The following is a 22,701-nucleotide window of genomic DNA, read 5'->3' as shown; positions in this document are numbered from 1 at the left end:
ACAATCCTTCTCAGGTTTTCCCCACTCTGTTAATCCTTCTGGGGCCAATCCGATCAAAGGGTCCTCCACTCAATAATAATCGGATTGCGCGTCATACACGGCATGCGCTCCCGTGACCCTTAACCCCTGGTGTTTGTGTGCGAGGATGTCCTGAACATCCTCTACGCTAGTACAGCTCACCGGTGTGTTGGAGAGTAAACCCACAGCGTTTACAATTCGAGTACGACGTTTCGCCAGTAATTACAACCAGCATCATTAGGCGATAGTCAGGGTTGTGGAGAAATATTCCTCCTGTTTCGGTCGGTGTGCTGTGCTAGTAACGAATTGGAACGTTCTGTTTACGTGACAAACCTTCCTAATTGGCTGTGTCAGGTGGTGGTGGTTTTAATGACGTGTTTTTTTCTCCGCGATCTAACCCAAAAAACCTCTCATGTATGTATGTGGAACTTCTTTCGCAGCGTACGTAGCCATCCATGCGAATCGGAGGTGCTACCATGCTAATTGGAGATTCCTGTGTATAGTCCCAATTGTGTAAATTGCAGTACATTTTCGAATCTGGCCAAATTTGCACCATCACCAGAGAAAAACACATTGGTCTACTCTTGCGAGTGACGTCAGGGGGATCTTTAACTGCTGGACTGCTAGATCCTACTGGAGATCTGTGGAAAAAGAGCTTCATAGCTCATCGGATTTCTCCACGATAAATAAAGATTCTGATTAACGTCCACCGTGAAGAAAAAGGAGTACGTAGTATTATCACAGTTATTACACCGGTAGTGTTGATCACACCCGTAGTGTTGATTACACCGGTAGTGTTGATTACACCGGTAGTGTTATCACAGTTATTACATCCGTAGTGTTAATCAGTGAGGCCCACTGGATTCGAACTGTGAACCTCTACAACAAGTGGCGAACGTGCAACCGCTGGGCCACATCACCGACAATAGGGCTTCAAATGATTCATAATGATTAAAGGATATGATTGACAAAATGAATACCGATGTTAGTTGAGGTACATTTCCTTGCGTTAAGATTTCACTCGGTGAAAAAAGAGTCTTTCTGTACGCAATCATACACATTGTAGGGAATCATTGTCGCATTGATTAAGTGCCATACTTGCGTCGGAGTTCATTTCTTGGCACGCAGCGAATCCGCTCGTGATTTCCAGGTTTGCGGAGGTCAGGCACGTCCAGTGCGGTTAATTGTATGAGTGGTGGTTTTTCAGTGCGCTTGGCATTTCAAAACCACCAGAGAGGCCTTGACACGAGTAATCCAGAAAACTCAGGATGGATCTCTTTTCTTTCTCACAAAGGAGTTAAAATCCAATCCCACCCCATCACGCGCATCTGCTCGTCTGCCGAACATCATTTCGTTGGCACGAAACACGGTGGGTGTTTCCCTCCCCCCCCCCCAGCACCTGGTTCACGCACAAGAGATACATTATTTGAAGAATAAATCATCGTTAATAATGGAACGGAGAGAACTTCTTCCTTCCGAGATTGGATCATTACACAGGACGGCATTCACCCTCCTCGCCCAGCTTATCAGCAGCGAGCAGGCACGGGCCCTGTGATGCTTACATTTTATTTAACTTTTTTAACTCCCGCCCCCACTTCGTTCAACGGACATTGTCAGCGGTCGCGCTGGCTCACGGCATCGTGCGACGTCGCCTGGCCATGACGTTCGTCGCGGCCAAGCAACAGCCTTTAGTTGGTGGGGCAGCTTGGGGGGGCAGCACGGAGAGGAGCAATGGCCGACGGCAGCCATGTTTGCGGCGGCCTGCGGTGCCCCTTGCAACGAACGGCGGCAAATTTGTCTCTCTCGCTTAACGGCGCGCGGGATTTGACGTTCAATATTAACAACGTTCTCAATTCAGCGGGGGGGAGTGCCAAATGGGGAGGCAGAAAGACGTATGGTGCAGGTATGTATGCCCCGTGCCCTAGCACTGGTTAAATGGGCCCAAATTGTATTTATTTAGTTTATTTACGCACTAGCAAAGCAACAATTGGGGTGAAACGGTGGCATGGTGAATCTGCACGCCGCGCCATGGAACCTACGACCCGAGTTCGATTCCCCACGAGGTGTCGGAGAAGAGCGATATTTGAATTGGTCGTGGAGCTCGCTGCAGCCCCATCCCGTCACCGACTCGCACTGACCGGCGTGGTGAAGTATGGTCAAACAACCAACACGGCACGGGTTAGCCTTTATCCAGCAGTGGCCTAACAAAGGGCTGTACTATATGTTACATTTGAAAGCAACTGATTGGAGCACATGTGCGGGTTGCAGGACGGCTGGTTACCAAGAGATGGTACCCAGGTATCAAGTGTTCAAGGGGAACGTCTAATGCCAGAGTCAGGAACAAATTTAAGTTCTATCCAGGAAAGTCAAGCATCACCTGTACTGGAAAACCAGTAGTTGGCAGTGGATGAAGAATAGCTGCTCAATGGGAGTGATTTATTTAACGTTGCCAAACCGTTTGAAGTCATGGACGTGGACACTTGACTAAAGCCGGAACAACCGATGAGCCTATGAAGCTCTGGCCCAAGCTGGGGTCGGCAATGGTGAAATATTACGGTGGACGTTACATAGGTGGATAAGTCGGGGCAATCGTACGCAAACTCGGAATATAAACTCAAAGCTGATTAACTGAACGCATTCTGCTATAAAAGAAATGTACGTACAAGGTCTAAGGTAATTTCTGTGGGCGCTGAAGGTTGCATGCAGACAAAGACAAAGATCCTCTGTATAGCCTTAACAGACTGTTGGGGCAAGTGCTGTTAGCGAGCACCTATTCAGAAACAACAGACCCACACATGCACACGGACATAGGCTTATGTATATTTAGGTTTCTCCTTCCGTTTCAGAGATGAAGCGTGCCTCAGATTAGCCACATGATTTGAGTGGGCGATATCGACCTGAAACCTGCGCTTTCCTATAAGCATAGCCATCAGATACAGGCTTGTGATGGACATTCCCATTGGATGGAGTTCAGGCTAGGGTCATGGGGAATAGGCCTTGTTGGACTTAATTGGTATTGACTCTTTAATTGGTATGAATGAACACAGTCGGTATGAACGTCTTAAGTCAAAGCGGCACGCTTTCAAGTATTCCAGGACACACAAATGCCAGTGTGATTTGGTTTTGGACTTACGTTTCATTACGGGACGAATAGCACATGATAGATTTTCGTTCAACCATGATTTGAAAAATGAGTCACCGTAAAAAAAAAAACTAGACTCATGCCCAGTCCAACTGGGCATGCCATTATAAATATTCTGTGAAATAAAAAAAAGATCACAGATACAGTATTCCTGCGTTTTGTTATTCCAAGTCGGTCACATGTGGCTGTGATGAGAGCATGTGATTCATCAGATTCAGGATCATGGTCGTTGAAAACAATTATCTTATCAGGGCAAATGAGCAGTGGTTGTCCCTGCTGTACGAACGTTGCGTTTCCTCCACTGGGGTAAGACTACAAGTGGAGACGAGTGCAGGCACGTGATTATTTGAGTGAAAGAAAAAAAACGCATCAGGCCAGATTTACATCTTGAGGCCGGAGCGGGTGAAACGCATTGCCGTGGTGATTCACCGTCGCAAATTTTCACCAAAAAAAAATCTTCCCGGAACGAACTTTCGCACAGGTTGTCGGCCGGGCCCCTTTGACTCTGAATTGATAGAACGATTCGTAAGATTGTTGACCAGCCCCCTCCTGGGTTATGATGTTAAACTGCATCATATGGTGATGGTGTCACCGAAAAAAAAAAAACAGCTATGAAGGTCAGAGGAAAAACACCTCATCCTCATGTCCTTAGTTACGGCTCAACAACCCAGGTGCAGAATGCCAGGCTTGTTGAGCTGGAGGGGGGGCAGGTGGGATGGATCAAGCTGTGAGTCGTGCCCCAGCCCTTGCGCAGAAAACCCAAGAGAGTGATGACAAATCCGAGCAACAGAGGTGAACAGGCACCCGTATCCTTCCGTTGTGATATTGACGTCGCAATGCAGGCTCTCCGGGACTGCATCTCAAGTACTTGGTGGATCCGGGCATCATGAAGGCCGGGGAGCTGCGCTACTTTTACGACTACCTCGCCATGCACAGGCTGCACATCGACGTGTGGGATGCCCGATCGCTGCTGCCCATCGGGACCTGCTCCGTCCCTCTCAAGGTGCCCACCGCCCCCCAAAAGACAAAGATCCCTCCCCGTATCGCCTGTAACAGATTTTATGGGGCAAGTTCTGTTAGCGAGCAACCATGAAGGCCGGCACGGCACACGACGGGGTTCGGTGGCAAGCGTGGGCAACTCCCGGCCGCCTTTGTCTCCCTCGTGGCGATGTTTACACACCGCACTAGCTAGACATTTGAGGCTGAGTCGACCTAGGGGAGGCCCAGGACCGGTTCAAATCATCGCCACTGGTGCTGGCCATGAGCGGAGGGAATCAAATTCGGGTCGCCGGGTTCGTAGCGCAGCGCGCTAACCATTATTCAACCACTCCCCACCACTACCACCACCGCTTCTACTGCACTTGGAGTTGCTGGTTTGCACCGTGCGTGAAGCGCTGTGCATGGAGGTTATTGTACGATGTGGAATTTGTGTTTTATTCGTATAAGCCCCCATTTAGAAGCATGCTTTTAGATTCCTTAGAGTATTTGGCTGTTATAATTTCCACATGGTAAGCCACTTCGTTCAGCTATCATTTGTGGCCAGGTCGCTTCTGAAAAATAAGCTAATAGCTCGGTGGGTTTTACCTGATAAAAAAAAATATATATATAGTATAGTTCTATTTGCATTTTTATAATTTATTGTGTATACCTTTTGTATACTTTTCACTCCTATTGTGTGTTTGTGTTGTTTGTTGTTGTAACGTTCTGACATGCCCCAACTGGACATATGCGGAAAAGAGCTTCATAGCTCATCGGATTCTTCCAGCATGAATAAATATTCCCATTGATTTCCTTTGTAATTGTCTCACTGCAGAGTGCTACCGTGAACACGGTTCCGCGTTGCGAACTTTGGGTCTCGACGCTAAACCCAAACCATTAATGTCGTGCGGCTAGTTGCATCCAATTTCTTCCGTGAAATGCTTCCTTAGTTCGCACTCATTTATATACCAGACTCAGGGAAATTACCCACGACTGCTTTCTATTCTGAGCGACCACCTACAGTGGTGGTGTTTGTGTGGGTGGTGTTTGAGTCAGTTTTTCACAGATGCCTTGGTGACATCACTGGCACTTAGTGTGGCGAATGGCGGTTGTTGTTGTTGTCGTTGTTGTTGTTGTTGTTTGCTGCCGGAGTCATTTATGGCCGTTGGTGTTTGTGGTTTAAGTGTCATGAGTGGTGCCGCTGTAAGATTTATACTTGTGGGTCCCCTTTCATCACCGATATGTTGCTGGGAGTGATTGCAAGTCTTCAGCAGCAACGTCTTTCACTTGGCCTCGTCGCATTTGCTCTAACGTGCTAACTGTAATCAAAACGTCGGATTTTCATCGGAGGCAATTGTAAATCGGAGGGAGTTATGGAGGGTGACTTCCCCCAATTTAACGCCGGACTTGATGCTGCATTGTTGTGGCAAACGCACACTGACGGGAACCTAGCTTGTGTGATTGCGCTGCTGGGCTGGGTGACTTGCAGCCACGCGAAATTATGGAGAGCGTAGAAGAAGGATTTTTTTGTCAGTGTTCGTAGTACACAGCGCACTTGATTTCAGCTATCCCTTCAATTGTAGGGAAATCGTTCCACAGGCGTTTAGACTGTGTGCTTGTGGCTGTCAGATGCAGTATGTTTATTGGTGTCTGTGTCGATTTCTTTTTAAAGCTGTCGTTTTTATAACTGGGAGTTGTATGTGTTGATGGCTATGTTCGTGTTTATATTGATGGCTGTGTCAGTGTCTACGTAGATGAGTGTGTCAGTGTCTATGTAGATGACTGTGTGAGTGTTTACGTAGATGACTGTGTGAGTGTCTATGTTGATGACTACCATGGCAGTGTCTGTTCTGATTACTGTGTCGACTTCTTCCTTGATGACTGCCATTGGTGTTCATGTCAATGTTTGCATTTGTGTCCCTGGCAGTGTCTGTGTTGGTTACCGCTTCACATTCATTGGTGACCGCTCTTGGTGTTCATCACAGGGCCCCTGTCGGTATTCGTCCTGGTTTTTATTCTATTCTATTGTTGCGTATGATGGCAATACGTGCGGTCAAATGGCAATGCCAAGGGCTTCAGGAGAGAGTTTTGTGTAGTTTTGCTGTTCCTACGTTGACGGAGCGCAGACTACAGTGGTTTACGACATGGTCCATAGTTGGGGCTACATGCTCACAGTCGTAGAACTGTGGATTTTCTTTAATATTCCATTCATGAAGGAGATGTGCACATCTGCCTTGCGATGTTTGGGTTTTCGAATGAGGTGTATGTTCTGGACGCCCACGTTGTTGCACTCTGCTTGGCCAGCGTCCTTCCTGATCTTGGTCAGATTCTAGGATGATGAGAGCGCGATGCCAAAAGGGGGATCAGGCCTTGAGTCTGTGGGCGAGGTGACATTGTCGAGGTCTTGGTCGATGATGGGCAGCACGTGATTGTCGTTGGCGAGAAAAAAAACCTTGCCGTTTGCACGCCTCTGCGGACTCTCATCCCTGTTCACGCGTCCGGAGTCGCCGTCGACGACGGATGTTGGTGCTGATCGCGTCGTATCCCCCCCCGCCCCGTGTTGGCGTGGCGAGCAGCACCTGCTGCGGTGCGGGCGCGGAGCGGTGCAGGCGTGGCACCACGCGGACGTCGTCACGACGGACTACGAGCAGCTGCACCCGAGCGGCCCGCAGGCCCTCAGCACGGCCGCCGTCGTCGTGGGGCAGCTACACCTGCGCCTGGGAAACATCGGTACCCCGCTCGACCCAAACGCCCTCGGCTCTGTATGCGGGCGGCAGGTTGGCGCTGCAAGCGGTAGCACTCGCGACTCGCGAGCAGCAGCCGCCTGGGTTCGATTCCAGACTCGGGTCATCGTTTTTTTCTCGACGTTGTATATTCGCCTGTCTGGACTTTGTATGTTCTCCGCCCCCCCCCCCACCTCGTTTTTCTACATTGGTTTCCTCCGGCGGCTACTCCAGATCCTTCCCAGCAGTGTCAATGGTTTCACCACAGTTGGTCGATTGGCATGTGGCGTGTGGTGGGATAAAGCGTTGGTTACTGCCACCTCCTCCAAGACTTCCGGCCAGCGTAGAAGCGTCGACCCACAACACCCTCGAGAGGAGCTCTCTGAAGCTGCCGGCGGTGGCGTTGGCAGGCGATTTCAGGCCTGTGCCTTTAAGCAATACAGAAATTATGAACATAAAATACTGGGGAGTTTTTTTATTCCGAGAGTTATCTTGAAAAACAAAGCGCAGAATTCGTTGCTAGTGAAACACATCAGGAATGCGTAATTTTCTTCTACATTTTATTTCCCCCACATATTCATTTTTTATCTGCTTCCAATTTAGCTTATGATCGTGCCATAATACAATTTGGCACCGACTTTAATTTGCACGCGCTACACAGGGATCGATGTTAAAATATATCCATTAAAGTCATAATGAGAACGCATTAATGCAATTTTCGATTCGAAATGCAAATAGAAACGCCCCAACCGAGCAGCTTGGCGCCAGCTTTATTTTTAACGCGTTGCGTCGAGAGGATGACCCCGCTGGTAACTGGGTTCTTGTCTGCGTTCTGCGTTCGCTGCTTCAAATATAACCTCGGGGTGCCCCCCCTGACAATACGACGTTGCAGCATTATTGAATGAGCGAAGCCACATCTGCTCATTGGCCTGGACAAAAGACGAAGTCTCGGTGCGACATCGCTCTCGCACGGACCTTGACGTCCCAGCGAGCATCGCGCCGGGATGTTAACCCTTTCCCGTTCCGTACGTCATCGGGAAGAGAATCAATTCTGAACGGAATCAGAAGCAAAAGTGCCATGCGGGAGGGCGTGTGGCAGTTTGGCGCCAGCTATCATACAGTGCGGTCGTGTCGCTACACGTTCTCAGATTCAGCAGTGAATGGGACCAACCCTGCAACTTCCAGACGTCTCTAAGAATGGTCTCTCAAAGGACTGCGCATCGTGGTGGTGGTGGTGTGCGTAGATGTCACCGATGCTTGGATTCATTGACCGATATTGATTCTTCAGCTCAAGATAAACATGTTTAATCACGTGTGTAAGTAGCGACGTGTTTTTTTTTATTTGTGTGCGCTCTATGCAACCACTGCAGTCTGCTAATTTCCCCAACAGCGTAAATAAATAATTGATTCTTCAATTGAATCACGACCCTGGCAAATAATATGGGCACCAAGACAGACAATAAAATGTTTCCACCCCTGGGATAATGGTGGGCTCAGTCCAACCCTAACACGGTGGTGTGGGGGGGGGTTTGAACTCACAACCTTCCAGTTGCGAGAATCAAACTCGGTGCCACGTCACCACGTGGCCCAATACACTCACGTATAATTCGTCCAGTGACGTTACGCGACCTGTTCCGAACACTTTACGCGTTTAAGAAATTCCTCCTTTGCGCTGAGTTTGTGGGGGGGGGGGGGCGCCTAACCGCACGCAAGATAATTCTCCCCCCCAGGAAAAACCCGTGCGTGCGTGTGTTGCGGGCGCACAGGCCGCGTGGCAGATCTGAAGAGGAGGAGGAGGAGGATGGGGGTTGACGCGATGCCGTCCGCGGAGAAGAGCGCCAGCTTCACGAGCGGCGGCGCCCTTCAGAGGCCCACCTCCGGTGAGTGCTCGTGCGCCGGGGCGCCGCACCTCTGTGTGTTCACGGAGCACGTGACATGGGGCTCTCTGCTGTAAGGAGAAAAACTAATTCGGTCAACTCTCGGCTCGGAGGAAGTTCGGAGCTGGGTGGGGAGGGGAGGGTGGGGAAGGGGCTGAGTGGGGAGGGGCTGGGTGGGGAGGGTGGGGAGGGGCTGGGTGAGGATGGTGGGGCTGGGTGGGGGGTGGGAGGGGAGGGGCTGGGTGGGGAGGGGCTGGTCACCCCGTGGTGCCCTTATAAAACTCAACGTTTAACCTACTCACGCCGGCTTGTGCCCGCTCTGACAGTCGGCCATATTTGCGGAATACACCACGCCGCCGTTGACCCTGGCCATTGACCGAGCAACCCAACGTTCCTACCAGCTCCCTCCGCAGGAATGTGTTCGCTTGCCACCAATGTTATCCATGGCCAGAAGTCGAACTCGGGTTTCCGTGTTCATAGTGCGTGGCAAGGACCCACTGCACCACTGCTCCGCAAGTTAATAATATAATCACAAAATGTAACACGTCGACTTTCGCGACCATTATAATTCGGAATAGATTTTTGGGTCAGATCGTGTAAGTGGAATGTGTGTCGTGCAACCCCCCTCCTCCACCCAACAAAGCCAGTCACTAACAAACGCGGCCAATTTATTTCTGCTACAGCACACCCGGCGTGTGAGGAGAGCAATCGTTAAATGTTACCAATGGCAGTGCATCTCTTTTTTTTCGTGTTACCAAAGAGCTCGGTGAGGAGCACATTACGTGCGCTTAATTAACGTGGTTATAAAGCAAATGAGGGATGAGTACATGCTGTGTTCTTGACCTTGACTATGAACGTAGTGCGCGCGCAAACGTAGAAGGCCTCATCTGTTCTCACAAAGGTCGTAGGGGGGCCCTCTTGTGAATGGTGGGTGCAACGTTAGGAAACGACATTGACATGCATGCAGGCGTGCAGGCATTCTCTCGGCTGAGACTGATAAAAGCTCACAATGTGTGTGCCTTTACATACATATTCATAACCAACTTTGACATTATGTCATTTGCCATTTGGATAATTTGCTAAGCAAGAGGGCACACGGTGAATACACATGCTCTGTTAAATATTTTAACATTTCACATTTTCATGTTTTCACAAGAATAACTTACACTGGGGAAGAGCGGTGGTGCTTTGGTTAGCTTCCTTGCACTATGAACTCGGGCGACCTGAGTTTGATTTTTTCCAGCTGCTTGGTTTGAACTGGTCTCGGGAATTGAACTCTGAGCTGTTCTTGGGCTCCCACAATTCCAAGAAAACAGTCCTTGTATATATACTGGTTGAGGGTTGGAGGAGCCAAGGTAGGCCCTGAATTTTTTTTAATAAAATAAAAATATTCAGGGCCTACCTTGGCTCCTCCCACCCTCAACCAGTATATATACAAGGACTGTTTTCTTATAATTTATCTCACTTGATACAGCTATCGTGCTGTGACGGTTCCACCTGAAGACGGAGGCTTGTGTTGCCTCCGAAACGTCGTGATTTTTATTTTATTTTTATTTTACTTTTATTAATTAAAATTGTTTACCTACGTGACTTTACCGAAAAAACCTAAGAATATGAATCCTTGCAGTCACGAAAGCTTCAAATCTAGAATCCCCCAATTCCTCTTTATCTTCCCCCTTCACCCACGCGGTGAAGTATGGTTCAAGTAACGGCCATGACGAGCAGGGAATGGGGGGCTGAAGTCATCCAGCAAGTGGATTGACAAAGGGCCTTGTGATTTATTTATTTCATTCTTGTTCACACGCCGTATTGTGTGGTGAACAGATGTTCAGCCAGATTTCAAGATAGGTGTGACGTGTTAGTGGAAATTGTCTGCACTGTCACGAGGCATAATCGGAGAGACGGGAGTCGTAGAGAAGTGCGTCTTGGTATTGAAATGCTGAGCTGGGCTATCTGATTAATCAATTAATTGATTACTACACCGATCATCGGTTCGATTGCTCGATTACTCAACCAATTGTACAGCACAAAAATATTCCAGATTTGAAAAAATAAAAATACATGAATTGAAAATAAAAATAAATACATTCGTTTACTTATTTTTTATCTTTTCCACCTACGTGACTTTACCGAAAGAATCAAAGAGTAAGCACAAAAATAGTATGCAAAAGGTAGTCTCACCTCTGTTCCCAAAATGTGATGCTGGACGGGAGGTAATGGGCAGGGCTTAATAACATCATCGGCATCACCAAGCTGTGAAGCACTGCAAGAGTGCACCCAGTCTCAAAGGGTCCCGAGTAATCGACCATTAAAAAAAATGTGTTGGTTTTGAATTTTTAATTCATGGAGTGACTTTATCGACCAATCATCTCAGCTAAAACCATCGTTGTCCTGTACTCCTTGCAGCATAGCAAGGGAACTAGCCCACAATACTGTTTAGGGTTTCTTTTCTTAAGGCACAATGAACATATGCTACAGTCAGCTGTACACTCCTCTCATGCGCATATTGTCAATCTGATCCAAAGGCCCCGTGCGCACGAATTGAGAGTTTCCGCGTTAAGGATTCATTACCAAATAGCATCGTCTGTTATGAAGCAGATGTTCAAAACGTCGCAGTGTAGTTCACACAAGTTGGGCCATTGTGTTGTAAAACCAGAGCTTAACAGCTAAAATTATGAGCCACTTGAAAATGTCTTTCTGTCTTTCATAGGTCCAGTTTTGAGTTCCCATTTCAAAAACGGATAATTAATTCCAACGGCCATTCCACTTGATGACATGAATGACCTTTGTTAAATAGCGTGTGTTGAATTACCTGCCATGGTTCACACGGGGACACGGATCTGTTGAACGTGTGTGTCTTTATGTGTGTTTACACGCATGCTATGTTTGCGGAATTGATTGCGCTTTGGCTAGTGCAGTGCGCTACGAACCCGGCGATCAGAGTTCGATTCCCGCTCATTACCAATCATAACATTGGCAAATGATTGACCCAGTCTTGGGCCTCCCTTAGGTTAACGCAGTCTTAAATGAGTACCCGGGTGCGGCGTGCAAACATCAGCACTGGGGAAACAAAAGCGGCTGGGTGTGGTGTTGGCCACCCGCCCCCTCGTGTACCATGCAGGCCTTTACAGCTGCTCGCTTAACAGCACTTGCCCCAACGGCCTGTTGAAGGCTATACGGGAGAGGGGACCTTTTGCCTTTGCTGTGGGCGTGCACGGGCGCGCGCTCCGCGCCGGCCACAAATCCTCCGCGCAGAATTGAAACCGTCTGGAAAGTTCGCAATTGTGTTCCGGCGTGACGAGACCTCCTCCGGCCAGCTGAGCCCGTATCACCTGCTGATGGTGCGTGTGCACCTCGCAAGCACTGTACGCTCTGCAAACCCCAATTCCGCCCTTGCTCCCATGGGGCCGTCGCGACCGCATCCCATTTGTTAGCGCGGGAGCATCCCGGTGGGTTTTTGTTTTTTGCCGGTTGGAGCGGCGTCGGTGCCGCGGGCTCCTCTCGGCGTCGCCGGTTCTCCCGCACGGGCCACGCGAACCGAATCGCTTCTGGCGCTCTCGGGTCAGCGGGGTCAACAGGTCGGTGCCGTGCGAGAGCGTTCCGCGCGGGCGCGCGTCTCTTAAGGCCACGACGGGAGGCTCGTTTTGTGAAGCCGACTTTCGAATCGGGTACGGCGAATTCACGCGCTCACTGGGATACAGTTTAACACGTCGGCTTTCACGGCAAATATCATCCATAATGCAGGATTTTTGGGTTAGATCGCGTAAATATAAATGTGTCGTTAAACCCGCCACCACCCGACACAGCCAATTAGTAAGGTTTGTCACGTAAACAGAACGTGGCATTTCGTTACTAGTACAGCACACCGGTGTGTTGGAGAGCATCATCAGGCAGAAGCCAGATTTGTGGAGAAATCCTCCTGCTTCGATGTGATGTCACTTGTGAGCCCTTCTTGTACGTTGATGACGATATTAATAGCCCAACAGGCAGTGGATATCCATTGTAATTTATATGTATTCATTAATCCCCCCACTTCGCACAAGAAGGGCTCACAAGTGGCATCGCATCTATCCCTCTATTTAAGGAACGAAACAGCAGGATCGTGAGCACCATTTGCCGCGTGGACAAATGGCTGTCACAGCCTTGTGTCTTTGAGGACGCGTTTTCAGTCATTACATTGCCGGATCATCGCCGTCGGCATTTTCTCTCCTCTGGGCCCCGACCCACAGCTGCTTCCCTGAAAAGAAAAATCTTGGGTGTGATGAACGTCCTCATTCTTTAGCACACTTTTTATTTTTTTCCTTTTTACCTGAATTTTTTTCCAATATATGTAACGCTCCACGAATTTGCGTGTCATCCTTGCACACGGGGTCATGCTAACGTTCTCTTTATCATTCCAAATTTTAGCACGTGTACTGCCTGAACAAGTACTCATGCAGTGTTTTTTTTTTATTCGTTAACATTTAGATGCTCTGTGTTTTTTTAATTATGACTTTGTATTTTTACAATTGTTTCCCTGGGGAAAGCCTCACTGAGTCTCAAGACTCTTTCTTGAGAAGGATCCTACCAAGTTTTTTGCGATGTTGCTGCTATGTGTGTGCGATCCCAAATACAACAGCGTCACCCACGCTGCTAAAAACATAATGAATGGATGCATCGTTTCGACGTAAGTTACAAGCATAGAAACTGCCTATTGGCAATATTGTAGACACACAGGCTGAAAAATACTTTGAATGCCACTACCATTATGACGTAAGTGTCAAATTGCAAAATGTCGTGCGTCTGCTCAAAGATAAACGGTGGCATAGTATTTTAAGCTCGAGTTGTTGCGGAGTTTGTTAAGTGTTGCTCGTAAAGCGTCACCCGTGAAGCTCTGCTCGGCGTCGATGTGCGATGCCAGTGGTTGCTGTCGTGTTGCACAGATTGGCGAAGCGTGTCCAATGTTGTAGCATGTTGCAAGAGATTGTAGCATTGTACAGGTCACAGCATGTTACAGGAGGTTACAGCATGGTACAGGAGGTCACATGTTACAGGAGGTCACATGTTACAGGAGGTCACATGTTACAGGAGGTCACATCATGTTACAGGAGGTTGTAGTATGGTACAGGAGGTGATAGCATTTTACAGGAAGTCACAACATCTAAGAGAAGGTTGCACCATGGTACAGAAGGTTGCACCATGGTCCAGGAGGTTGTAGCAATGCTTACCGTTGTAGCATGTTACAGGTTGTATCTTGCCACAGGGCCAGCTGTCATCGGTGGGGTGGCCCTTAGTCTAAAAAAAAAACTGCGCTCAAAGACGCGCGCTAAATTACGGGCGCGATCTGAATGTAAGTTGTTGTCGTACGAAGCAGGCTCGTGTCGCGTGTTAGAGGTTGGTACCATGTTCGTGGGTCATTGGCCGCGTGTTGTTTTCACCGCCGTTGTTTTTGTCCTCGCCGCACTCTGGCCTGGGCGGTGCGATGCATTCACACGCCGTTGGCACGAGCCCCGCGACATTTTTCGCCGTTTGAGAAACGTGTTCCGTCCACGCGTACACAAGCAGACAAGCCTTTGACAGACTGCGAGGGGGAGGGTGGTCACCACCACGCCCGGCCACCTTTGTCTCCCGAGTGGAAATGTTTACACAACCGCAACAGCTACTCATTCGAGGCTGAGTCGACCTAGGGGGAGGCCCAGGAACCGGTTCAGATCATTCGTCACCGGTGTTGGTGGCCGTGAGCGGGAATCGAACTCGAGTCGCCGGGTTCGCGGTGCCGAGCGCTAACCGCTGCGCCACCACTCCCCGCGCAGACGCACACGCACCGACAACACGCACTCTTCAGTTCCCTTAGCCGCGTGTACAACTAACATCTGGCCCTGCTAATACCCAGCAGGGCCAGATTTGGTTGTTTGCTCTTGTTTTTGAAATGGTTTAACACATTGGTTAGGCGCAGAAGTGGTTAAACCGGGCCAGATGTGTGTGTCTGTGTACGTGTCACTAGTTATCCCACACCTCTGCTTGTTTTGGTTTTTAATGATTTGCCCTTTGTAAAATAAGCCACTGCAGTGTAGGAGAATTGTCTGTGTGTGTGCGCGCGTTTTCATATCTCTGTGCGCACATTACGTTGAACAGTTTTAATCCCCAAACGCAAATTGAGGCTGCCATAAAACGCCGGGGTTGTCAGCTCGTTTTCCCACTTGGACATTATTGAGGCTTTTGCTCGCAATTTCTGTTGTCGGTGTCCAGAACCCCGCGAGTGAGGAACAGTAGATGACCACTAAAGGCTTCCCGCATTTTGGGGGCCAAGCGCAGAAGTACAATGATTGACGATGTTCCCGATCATCCTTTATTTACCAGACATGACATTTACACCACGTTTTCATTTTTCTCCAGCCATTAAGATAAATGTATACGCCCTATTTCCCCTCCCCCCTTCCCCACCACCCCCACCACCCCCAAGAACGCAAACAGCCAACAATAGTAGCCACAGGTTTTTCCCCTCCTGAATTTGCGTTCGTTTCTGCTCGAGTCGCGTTGCAGGCATGACACCAAGTGGGGGGAGTGAGATATGGCACAGTTTTCAGTTTCATTTATTAGGTATAGCCCTGTGAGCCATTCGGCTCTTGAATCGGGTGCAACCGCAACAAACAAAAGACAAAAACATGAACAAGAAAACATCTTTAAGTGACTATGTGACTATGTGCAAACAGAAAATCCAGGAAAAAACAGCAAAATATTCCAGAAAAAGCACCGTACACCAACGCTGTGTGCAAAAATCCCAGTGGGATGCAAGTCAAACAACAACAACAACAACAACCACGAGACAACTTAGATTAAGGCCATCAGTCTAACTCCGTACTACAACAAAGAAACATAGCCAAACCAAAAAACATTTTCGAAATCACCAAAATAAAGCCATTAAAGCAATGCAACAGTGATCATAGGAACGGTGACAGTGGCGGTCCCTCGCCCGGTCTCGGTGGAAACGATGACCTTGGTGCAGCTGCTTCTCTCTCTCTGTCTCTCTCTCTCCATGGCGATTAATTTGAGTGGCGGCGTACAGTTTAGGGCCATCAAGCGGAGATCTGGTGTTGTGGTTGAGCTGCACGGCTGGGGGTCTGTGCAGACATCACGACTCGATGTTCGCCGTGTTCACGAATGGAACGCGGGTGGCGGAGCTCATCGCGCGGGCGCTGACCGCCGTGCACCATCGCTTCAACCCCGCAACGTGCCTTACGATACGTAAATTTTGTTTTGAAGGAAGGCGCAGCCCAACAAAGAAAAATGAATGTACCCCGTAGCTGCTCATCCCGGCTGTTACCGGTGTGTCGTTAACCAGGGAAAAACTTTGAAGTCCCGGTTCGGTAACTCTCTGACAGCGCTCGACTGGCACCATTGCACTGACATAATTCAAACGAATGGGGTTGACGACAGGGTGATGTCACGAATGGCATGACGTAATGGAGCTTAACGTTGGGTGTCTTTTCTCTCATCGGTGACGTTTTAATCTCGTTCATGACGACCCAGACAGACAGCCAAAGCGTGCGTCTATGAAACGTGAGCAATGCATGTGGGGCGGGGGGGCGTTTGGTTATACAGTACATTACTTTAAAAAGTTAAGTTTTGAATATCACATTTTAAAATCCCATTCTTAAGGCAGTTAACAGGCTATTCATCACTGAGATTTAGAAACGTATAACATATCAGTCGTGTAAATTTCGATTTAAAGCTTTCGTGACTGCAGGGATTCATCTTCTTGGTTCTTTCGGTAAAGTCACGTATAAGGGAAATAATAAAATAATAAAAATTAAACATTATAAAATAATTCTCACGACGTTTCGGCCACAACGCAAGCAGCCATCCTCTTCCCCCTCCAACCCAGCTTAAATATACGCTGCCAAGCTTGGTGGTGTTCATTCAGACGCTGTCTTTCCGACAGACCTGTTCTTCACCTGAGGACGGCTGCTTGCGTTGTGGCCGAAACGTCGTGAGAATTGTATTTTATTATGTTTTATTTTTATTATTTTATTATTTCCCTTCTACGCGACTTTACCGAAAGAACCAAGAAGAGATATCCGTTGTGGTTTAAAATTTGCGCCTGTTAGGCTGGCCACATCTTTCAACTGTTTCAGTTGGTCTATATATAACACAATGACCACACATTCACTTCTTATGTGCTGGTGGTCTGAAGAAATTCTAGAGCTTTTGTGCATACGATGCTACACATCTTTGTGTGTGTTGCTGTTGAATCCGGTGGTAATTGTTTTGAAGATGCCAAAGGTTATACATTGTTAAAGGTCAATTTTCCAGCTTGTCAAAGATGGCTTTAGCAGTAGTGCCATGTGAGTGCTTGTTGTCTACATTGTCTGTTCTCTGCCTTGGTGAAGATACCAACGGCACAAAATATGCTGCTGACAAAGATGATCTCCCTTATAGCCTTTAACAGACGGTGAGCAAGCGTCCTATGAAGGCCAGCACAGGACATGAGGGGCTGGGTGGCCAACGCCACGCTCGACTATGTTGGTTTCCCCAGTAGTGATGCTTACACACCACACCAGGTTCTCAATTAAGGCTGAGTCGACCTACGGGGAGGCCCAGGACCGGTTCAGATACTTGCCATTGTTGGCCTTGAGCGGGAATTTAACTTGGTTCGGCAGGTTTGTAGCGCAGTGCGCTTAACCCCCCTACGCTACAGCTCCGCAACACGAAAGCACACACAGAGGCGTGCACACACACACACAATCCACATGATTCAGCTTCATGAAACTCCATCTCCAACCAAAGCTGATATTCCCAGCAGGACCACCTTTTTGGTTCATTGGCACTGTGTTTTTTTAAAACCTGTTAAAATATTTGCGTATGTGGACATCACCAAGTTACGCACAGACACGGCTATTTCGATCGGATTAAGAAACGAGTGTGTCCATGTGGACGAGATAAACCTCGATTCGCCGCGTCTTTCAAAGCTTCACTGCTGCCAGAAGCGCATTCTTCTCAAAACTCAGTCATCGGTTTTAAAATGTTTTATCAGGCACTCCGTTACATTCAGAGGTTAGGAGGAAATAAGTAATCTCATTTAAGTGAAAATGTCCGCATTCTTTTTTTACTTGAAGAAGTTCAGTAACTTTCCGTTTTCCAAACGGAATTATTTCTGTTTCCCAGCTGTGTGCTTTGATTTACACATTGTTTTATGAGCAGTAGGGTACTCATTATGAGCAGAGCTCGTTTCGACTGAAGATGTTTTCACTGCATCCTAAATATATATTTGTTCAACAAACTATAAAAGATGTACAGTTTATTTTGTCCTGTGCGCGTTTTGGAAGACTTTGTTTTGCTAGGACATGTACACGTTGCATCTATCTTATTGATTTTTCAAACGAAAAAATTCGAATAAACGGCGTTTGTAATTTGATTTTAAAAGTGAATTGGAAAACCATAAGTGATCCTCGCTTACATCTTGCTTTTGCACGCCTTGTGGTCTCATTTCGTAAATCAGTAGGCGAGTCGGTCTTTCAGTTAAAAACAAATATTGTGATACCGCTTTGGCAGTTGTGCAAGGACACGAATGGCAAAAAAAGGCCTAAAAACGTCATCAATAACACTGCCCTAAAATGAAGCCAAATAAATAATATGATAAATATATAATACAACTGCCAATGTTTTGCGCTGTGACCCTTCTTTATGGCAAACCAGCATTGAGGTTTCCTTCACGTAAGCAGCCGAGAGCTCGCCCGGGACACGCGTCCCCCTTGCCCGTGGGACGCCTGGCTGGGGCCAATGTCGGTTTTTCGTGCACACGTCAACGTGTCAATGTCACGCATTTCTGTCAATGTCACGCATTCGTAGCGGCCCGAGACCGAGAACCCCCACAACCCCTTACATTTTAAAGGGTTCGCGTGCGCCAGTCACGTACGCCGCAGAAGGCGGTTCCGTGGTTTTAATTGAACGAAAACAAAATCTTAAGCGATTAATTTCCCGCCCGGCGTTTGTGCGTTCCGCCAATACAAACGAGTGCAGCCCGGGGTGTGTGTGGCGCGTCGCGCGCAGGGCTTCGAAGACGCGTGGTAATTGGCAACATATTGTGCGTTTTTAATGGCACCTCTTAGCTGTAAACGCCTCCCGCTGTGCGAGACTGATAATGCTCGGGCAGCTAAACGTGATGCATATTGTCGGGCGTTAAAAAAGTGCACTTCGTGTAATTTAAATGGAATGATAATTAAGCCTGAGCCGTGCCAGGATGCTCAAGCCATAATTTATGTTTGACATAATTCTCGCACTGTGCACGCAATAAAACATTACAAAACTAATAATAATAGGGTTTTTTAATATGTAATATGAATTTTTGCTCTTATAATCGCCCTGGACTCATTGTTGCGTGCTACATTTGGCAGTTCGGTTTTGAGAGAAGGAGAGCGAAATAAATACACGTTTCACACTTTAATTCACTGTTTAACAGAGAGCTGCCGTTTAATTAAACATCGCAGAGTCGATAGCACTTTGCGAGAAATGCTTTCTGAAAATAACTAGCCCTTATGGCATGTAATTTTTACCCATTAGCATTACAAATGCCAAATCGGTGGGGGATATGCGAGTGCTTCGTCACTTAATTGAGGTTGGCCCTGTTCCATCTAAGGAATCACTGATGTGTCGCCTCGCTTGTTCGCTTGCAGGGCGACTTGCATTCCACTTTGATAACTCGAAAGAGCGTCCTCTATGTATTCAGGAAAGGCACACTGAGTCTCCAGTTTCTATTGTTTTTTTGCAGGAGATTGCTGCATTGAACTGTTTGGCCAATTAGTGAGCGTCTCGGTACGTGGGATCGAATCCAGATGTCCTGAAGAAACTAAACCACGCAAAGCAGTGAATAACACTCGAAACATTTGTACCCGCAGTTTGGTCTGCAAACCAAATTTTCCAAACTGGCACTGCTGCGGTTCCTTTGCTGCCTTTCTAGTTGGAATTGTCGCGCGAATTATAATCTTTTCTCGAGCCACCAACCCCGTCCGCACCCTGCCGCATCTCCAAAGTGCTGGATTACACTTATTCATGTCCTTCATCATGAGATGCACGCAGCAAAAAGAAAATGAAACTCAACCATCGTGCGAAGTGTACATTTGTTGCCGTGCCTCAATCAATTTGTTTAGAAAATAAAAAAAAACAACCACATTATATCTGAATGTTAGAGAGACTCACTCTGACTCGAAGGGTTATTACCAATCTTGTAATAATTCATTGATTAATATCCATTCTTATGCTGATGTTTACATGCATCGAATCACTCGTGTAACGATCAATTATAATATTTTAAGATACTGCTATTAACCTAGAAGGCTTTAAAAGGGCTTACCCCACATTTCTAGCAGGAGCTAATACATCTATATATTCCATCAAGGCCTTTAAGATCTTATTATCTCCAACTGTTCAGCACTCCCAGGTCTAGGTTCCGCTCTTTTGGTGATCGGTGCTTTTGTTAGCGTGACACCCACACTATGGAACGCCTCGCCACTTGAAATCAGGGCAATCGGAGTCGGTAGATAGATTTAAGTCTGCTTTGAATACCCATCTCTTTAAAGTGTCCTTCCCTCCTTAGTTTGGTCGATTGCCCCTGGTTCTGTTTTGGTTTTCTGCTTTTCTAGGATTATACATTTGAATTATTTTTTTTTCAGTTCATACAAATGTGTGGTAATATATTTTTTTTCCCACGGGCTAATGGTGAGAATGAACAAGGCTTGGCAAACAGAACAAGATAGTGCACATTTAACTGTGCAGACAACGCAGACAGTCAGTATAAGCAGTACAATCATGACAGGTAGTGCAGCAATAACGCATTGCATAGCCAATATGAAAGAGACAAACAGCACACACACAAAACAAATGAGATGGTACATTGAGGTAGGACGATGCCCGTACAGGAAAGAGAGACGGCATGAATGAGATGGGGCAAAATCAAGACCAAACTAAAACCAAAGTCGATTCTTAAATCAAATTGTGGACCCAAAATCACGATAGTTTAAATTGTGGTGGCATCAATGACTGCATGCCAAATCAAGTGACCCATGTCCCGGCAATGAGCCAGCAACTCTCAAAAGCCTAGGTTCAATTCCAGGGTTCTCAAGCAATTGCAAGTGTATAGTTACCATTCACTTAAAAATATATCCCCACCATATTAAATTCCTTTTTCGCTTATTTTGGCATAGTCCAGTTTTGTGGGATATTTTGTATATATTTATGACCGATTGCCCATGCAAGGGAAAATATTTCTGGAGCATATGGACTGTGGCCTCGTGTGGATAGGAGGGAGACCCTTTTACAGTGACTTCAGAGGTAGAGTGTTTTTTGGAGACAGACAAGAAACAAACAAAAAGTTTGTGTAAATGTTTCAAAGGAAGACTGTAGGGTATAGACATTATTATTCATGATTTAGTGCCCCCCCCACCCACCCACTGTATGCCACCTTTTACCAGCCCCAACAAAACAACTTATTCCATTATTATTATCAACAATGCCATGAAAATCAAACCCAAAAACACATCATCACCACGATGACCCCACCTCTGCTGCAACAAAGCCCCTATCCAGCATCCATCAGCGAGAAACCATTTAAAGCAAGGCAATTGCATGTTTTACGCTGACAAAGATAAGTCCGTTTCCATTATTAAATCCCTTGCTAAGCATATTTGCAGAGGTCATCGCTATTGCTTTTGGCACCTAGGTGGATGTTGCCATTATAAATAGGGAGCCTTATCAATGATCGTGCCCAGGTAATCTCATATTAGTCAATGACAGAGCTGAAAATAAAGATGGCTTTTTGTATGCACAGTCGTTTAAATCTAACGTTTACAATTTACAGCTCGCCCTTGCAAATCCACTGCCGGATGAAGGCCTCCCCACACAAAGTGTCTGTCGACCATGGGGGTTATTTGACCATACTTCACCACGCTGGCCAGAGCACGGGGTTGGTGAAAGGGGAGGCCCAGAACTGCTCACGATATGACTCACCACCACGGATGTTAGCCCATGGCCAGGAATCAACTCCACCGTGCACTCACCACTCTGCCACCACTCCACCGGCACAGTATTCGTTTGGGCTTAAGTGTGCGAACGTTGGGATTTTCCGTGTCAGTGTTTATTATTAATGTCTGTCTGAGCATGGCAACCGTGGTAGGGTTTCTACTTCACTCCTGGCAACGTGTCGCATTGTTGGGCTAAATGCTAAATTGCCAGTGCAGTGAAGTGCAATTTATTTCCATGATATAAACTAAAAACTACTGTTAACTATGTTTATTTTACCAGGTAAGGCCCACTGAGCTATTTTTCAAAAGCGACCTTGCTATCACAAATGATAGCTCAACGAAGTATCTGGTAAATGAAAGCCATTGCGAATTTACAATATTTACCGGTTGCTCAACTGCATTGAAAGTGTGTTATGGTCAATACATGCAGAGTCACGGTGTAAGGGGCATCGACGCAGAGAAGAACAGGAGGAAAGAAGGAATCCTGAGAATCCTGTAATAAGAACCGAGTCATTTTTTTTATTTTAACACCAAAAGTAACACAATGGAAAGAGGGATTGATCGCAGAAAACGGATTCGTCACTTTTCCCACGTGCAAACTGAGTGGCACCCTGATGCATGTGAGTTATTGTTTGTGGCTTATACGAACACGGATCTGATCCAAGCTCCGTCGACACAGCGACATGCCCAAAGCAGGCCATTCTGTAATTTCGGTGCCATTCTGGCGAATGCACTCTCCACGGCGTCGACGTTTGCACTTAGTCACACAGTCACTTCAAGATGTTTTCTTGTTCATTTTTTTGTTTTTTGTTTGTTGCGGTTGCACCCGGTTCAAGAGCCGAATGGCTCACAGGTCTATACCTAATAAATTAACTTGAACTTGAACAGGGTGTCTCAAGAAATTGCCGTGTAATCACGGTAGTTAAGCCAGCGAGCCTTTAACTTAACGGGATATTTCTGCCGTTCCC

General features: G+C 47.2%; 1 protein-coding gene and 1 non-coding gene across 7 annotated transcripts in view; one reads left to right on the top strand and one right to left on the bottom strand.

The window, feature by feature from the left end:
* Window positions 1-22,701, top strand: part of NPHP4 (nephrocystin 4) — a 285,849-nt gene that overhangs the window by 192,346 nt on the left and 70,802 nt on the right. For all 6 annotated transcript variants that reach the window (XM_078873295.1, XM_078873294.1, XM_078873296.1 and 3 more), the window contains 3 exons: window positions 4,003-4,163; window positions 6,715-6,868; window positions 8,628-8,741. In XM_078873295.1, the coding sequence (XP_078729421.1) occupies window positions 4,003-4,163; window positions 6,715-6,868; window positions 8,628-8,741 (429 nt within the window). The remainder of the gene's footprint in view (window positions 1-4,002; window positions 4,164-6,714; window positions 6,869-8,627; window positions 8,742-22,701) is intronic.
* On the bottom strand, window positions 13,061-13,169 carry LOC144945183 (U6 spliceosomal RNA). The gene has a single exon (XR_013639630.1). It is a non-coding gene; the product is annotated as a U6 spliceosomal RNA (small nuclear RNA).

Source organism: Lampetra fluviatilis, chromosome 36 (assembly GCF_964198595.1).
Source record: "Lampetra fluviatilis chromosome 36, kcLamFluv1.1, whole genome shotgun sequence".
Taxonomy (NCBI): Eukaryota; Metazoa; Chordata; class Hyperoartia; order Petromyzontiformes; family Petromyzontidae; genus Lampetra; species Lampetra fluviatilis.
This window is presented reverse-complemented; position numbering and strand designations above follow the sequence as displayed.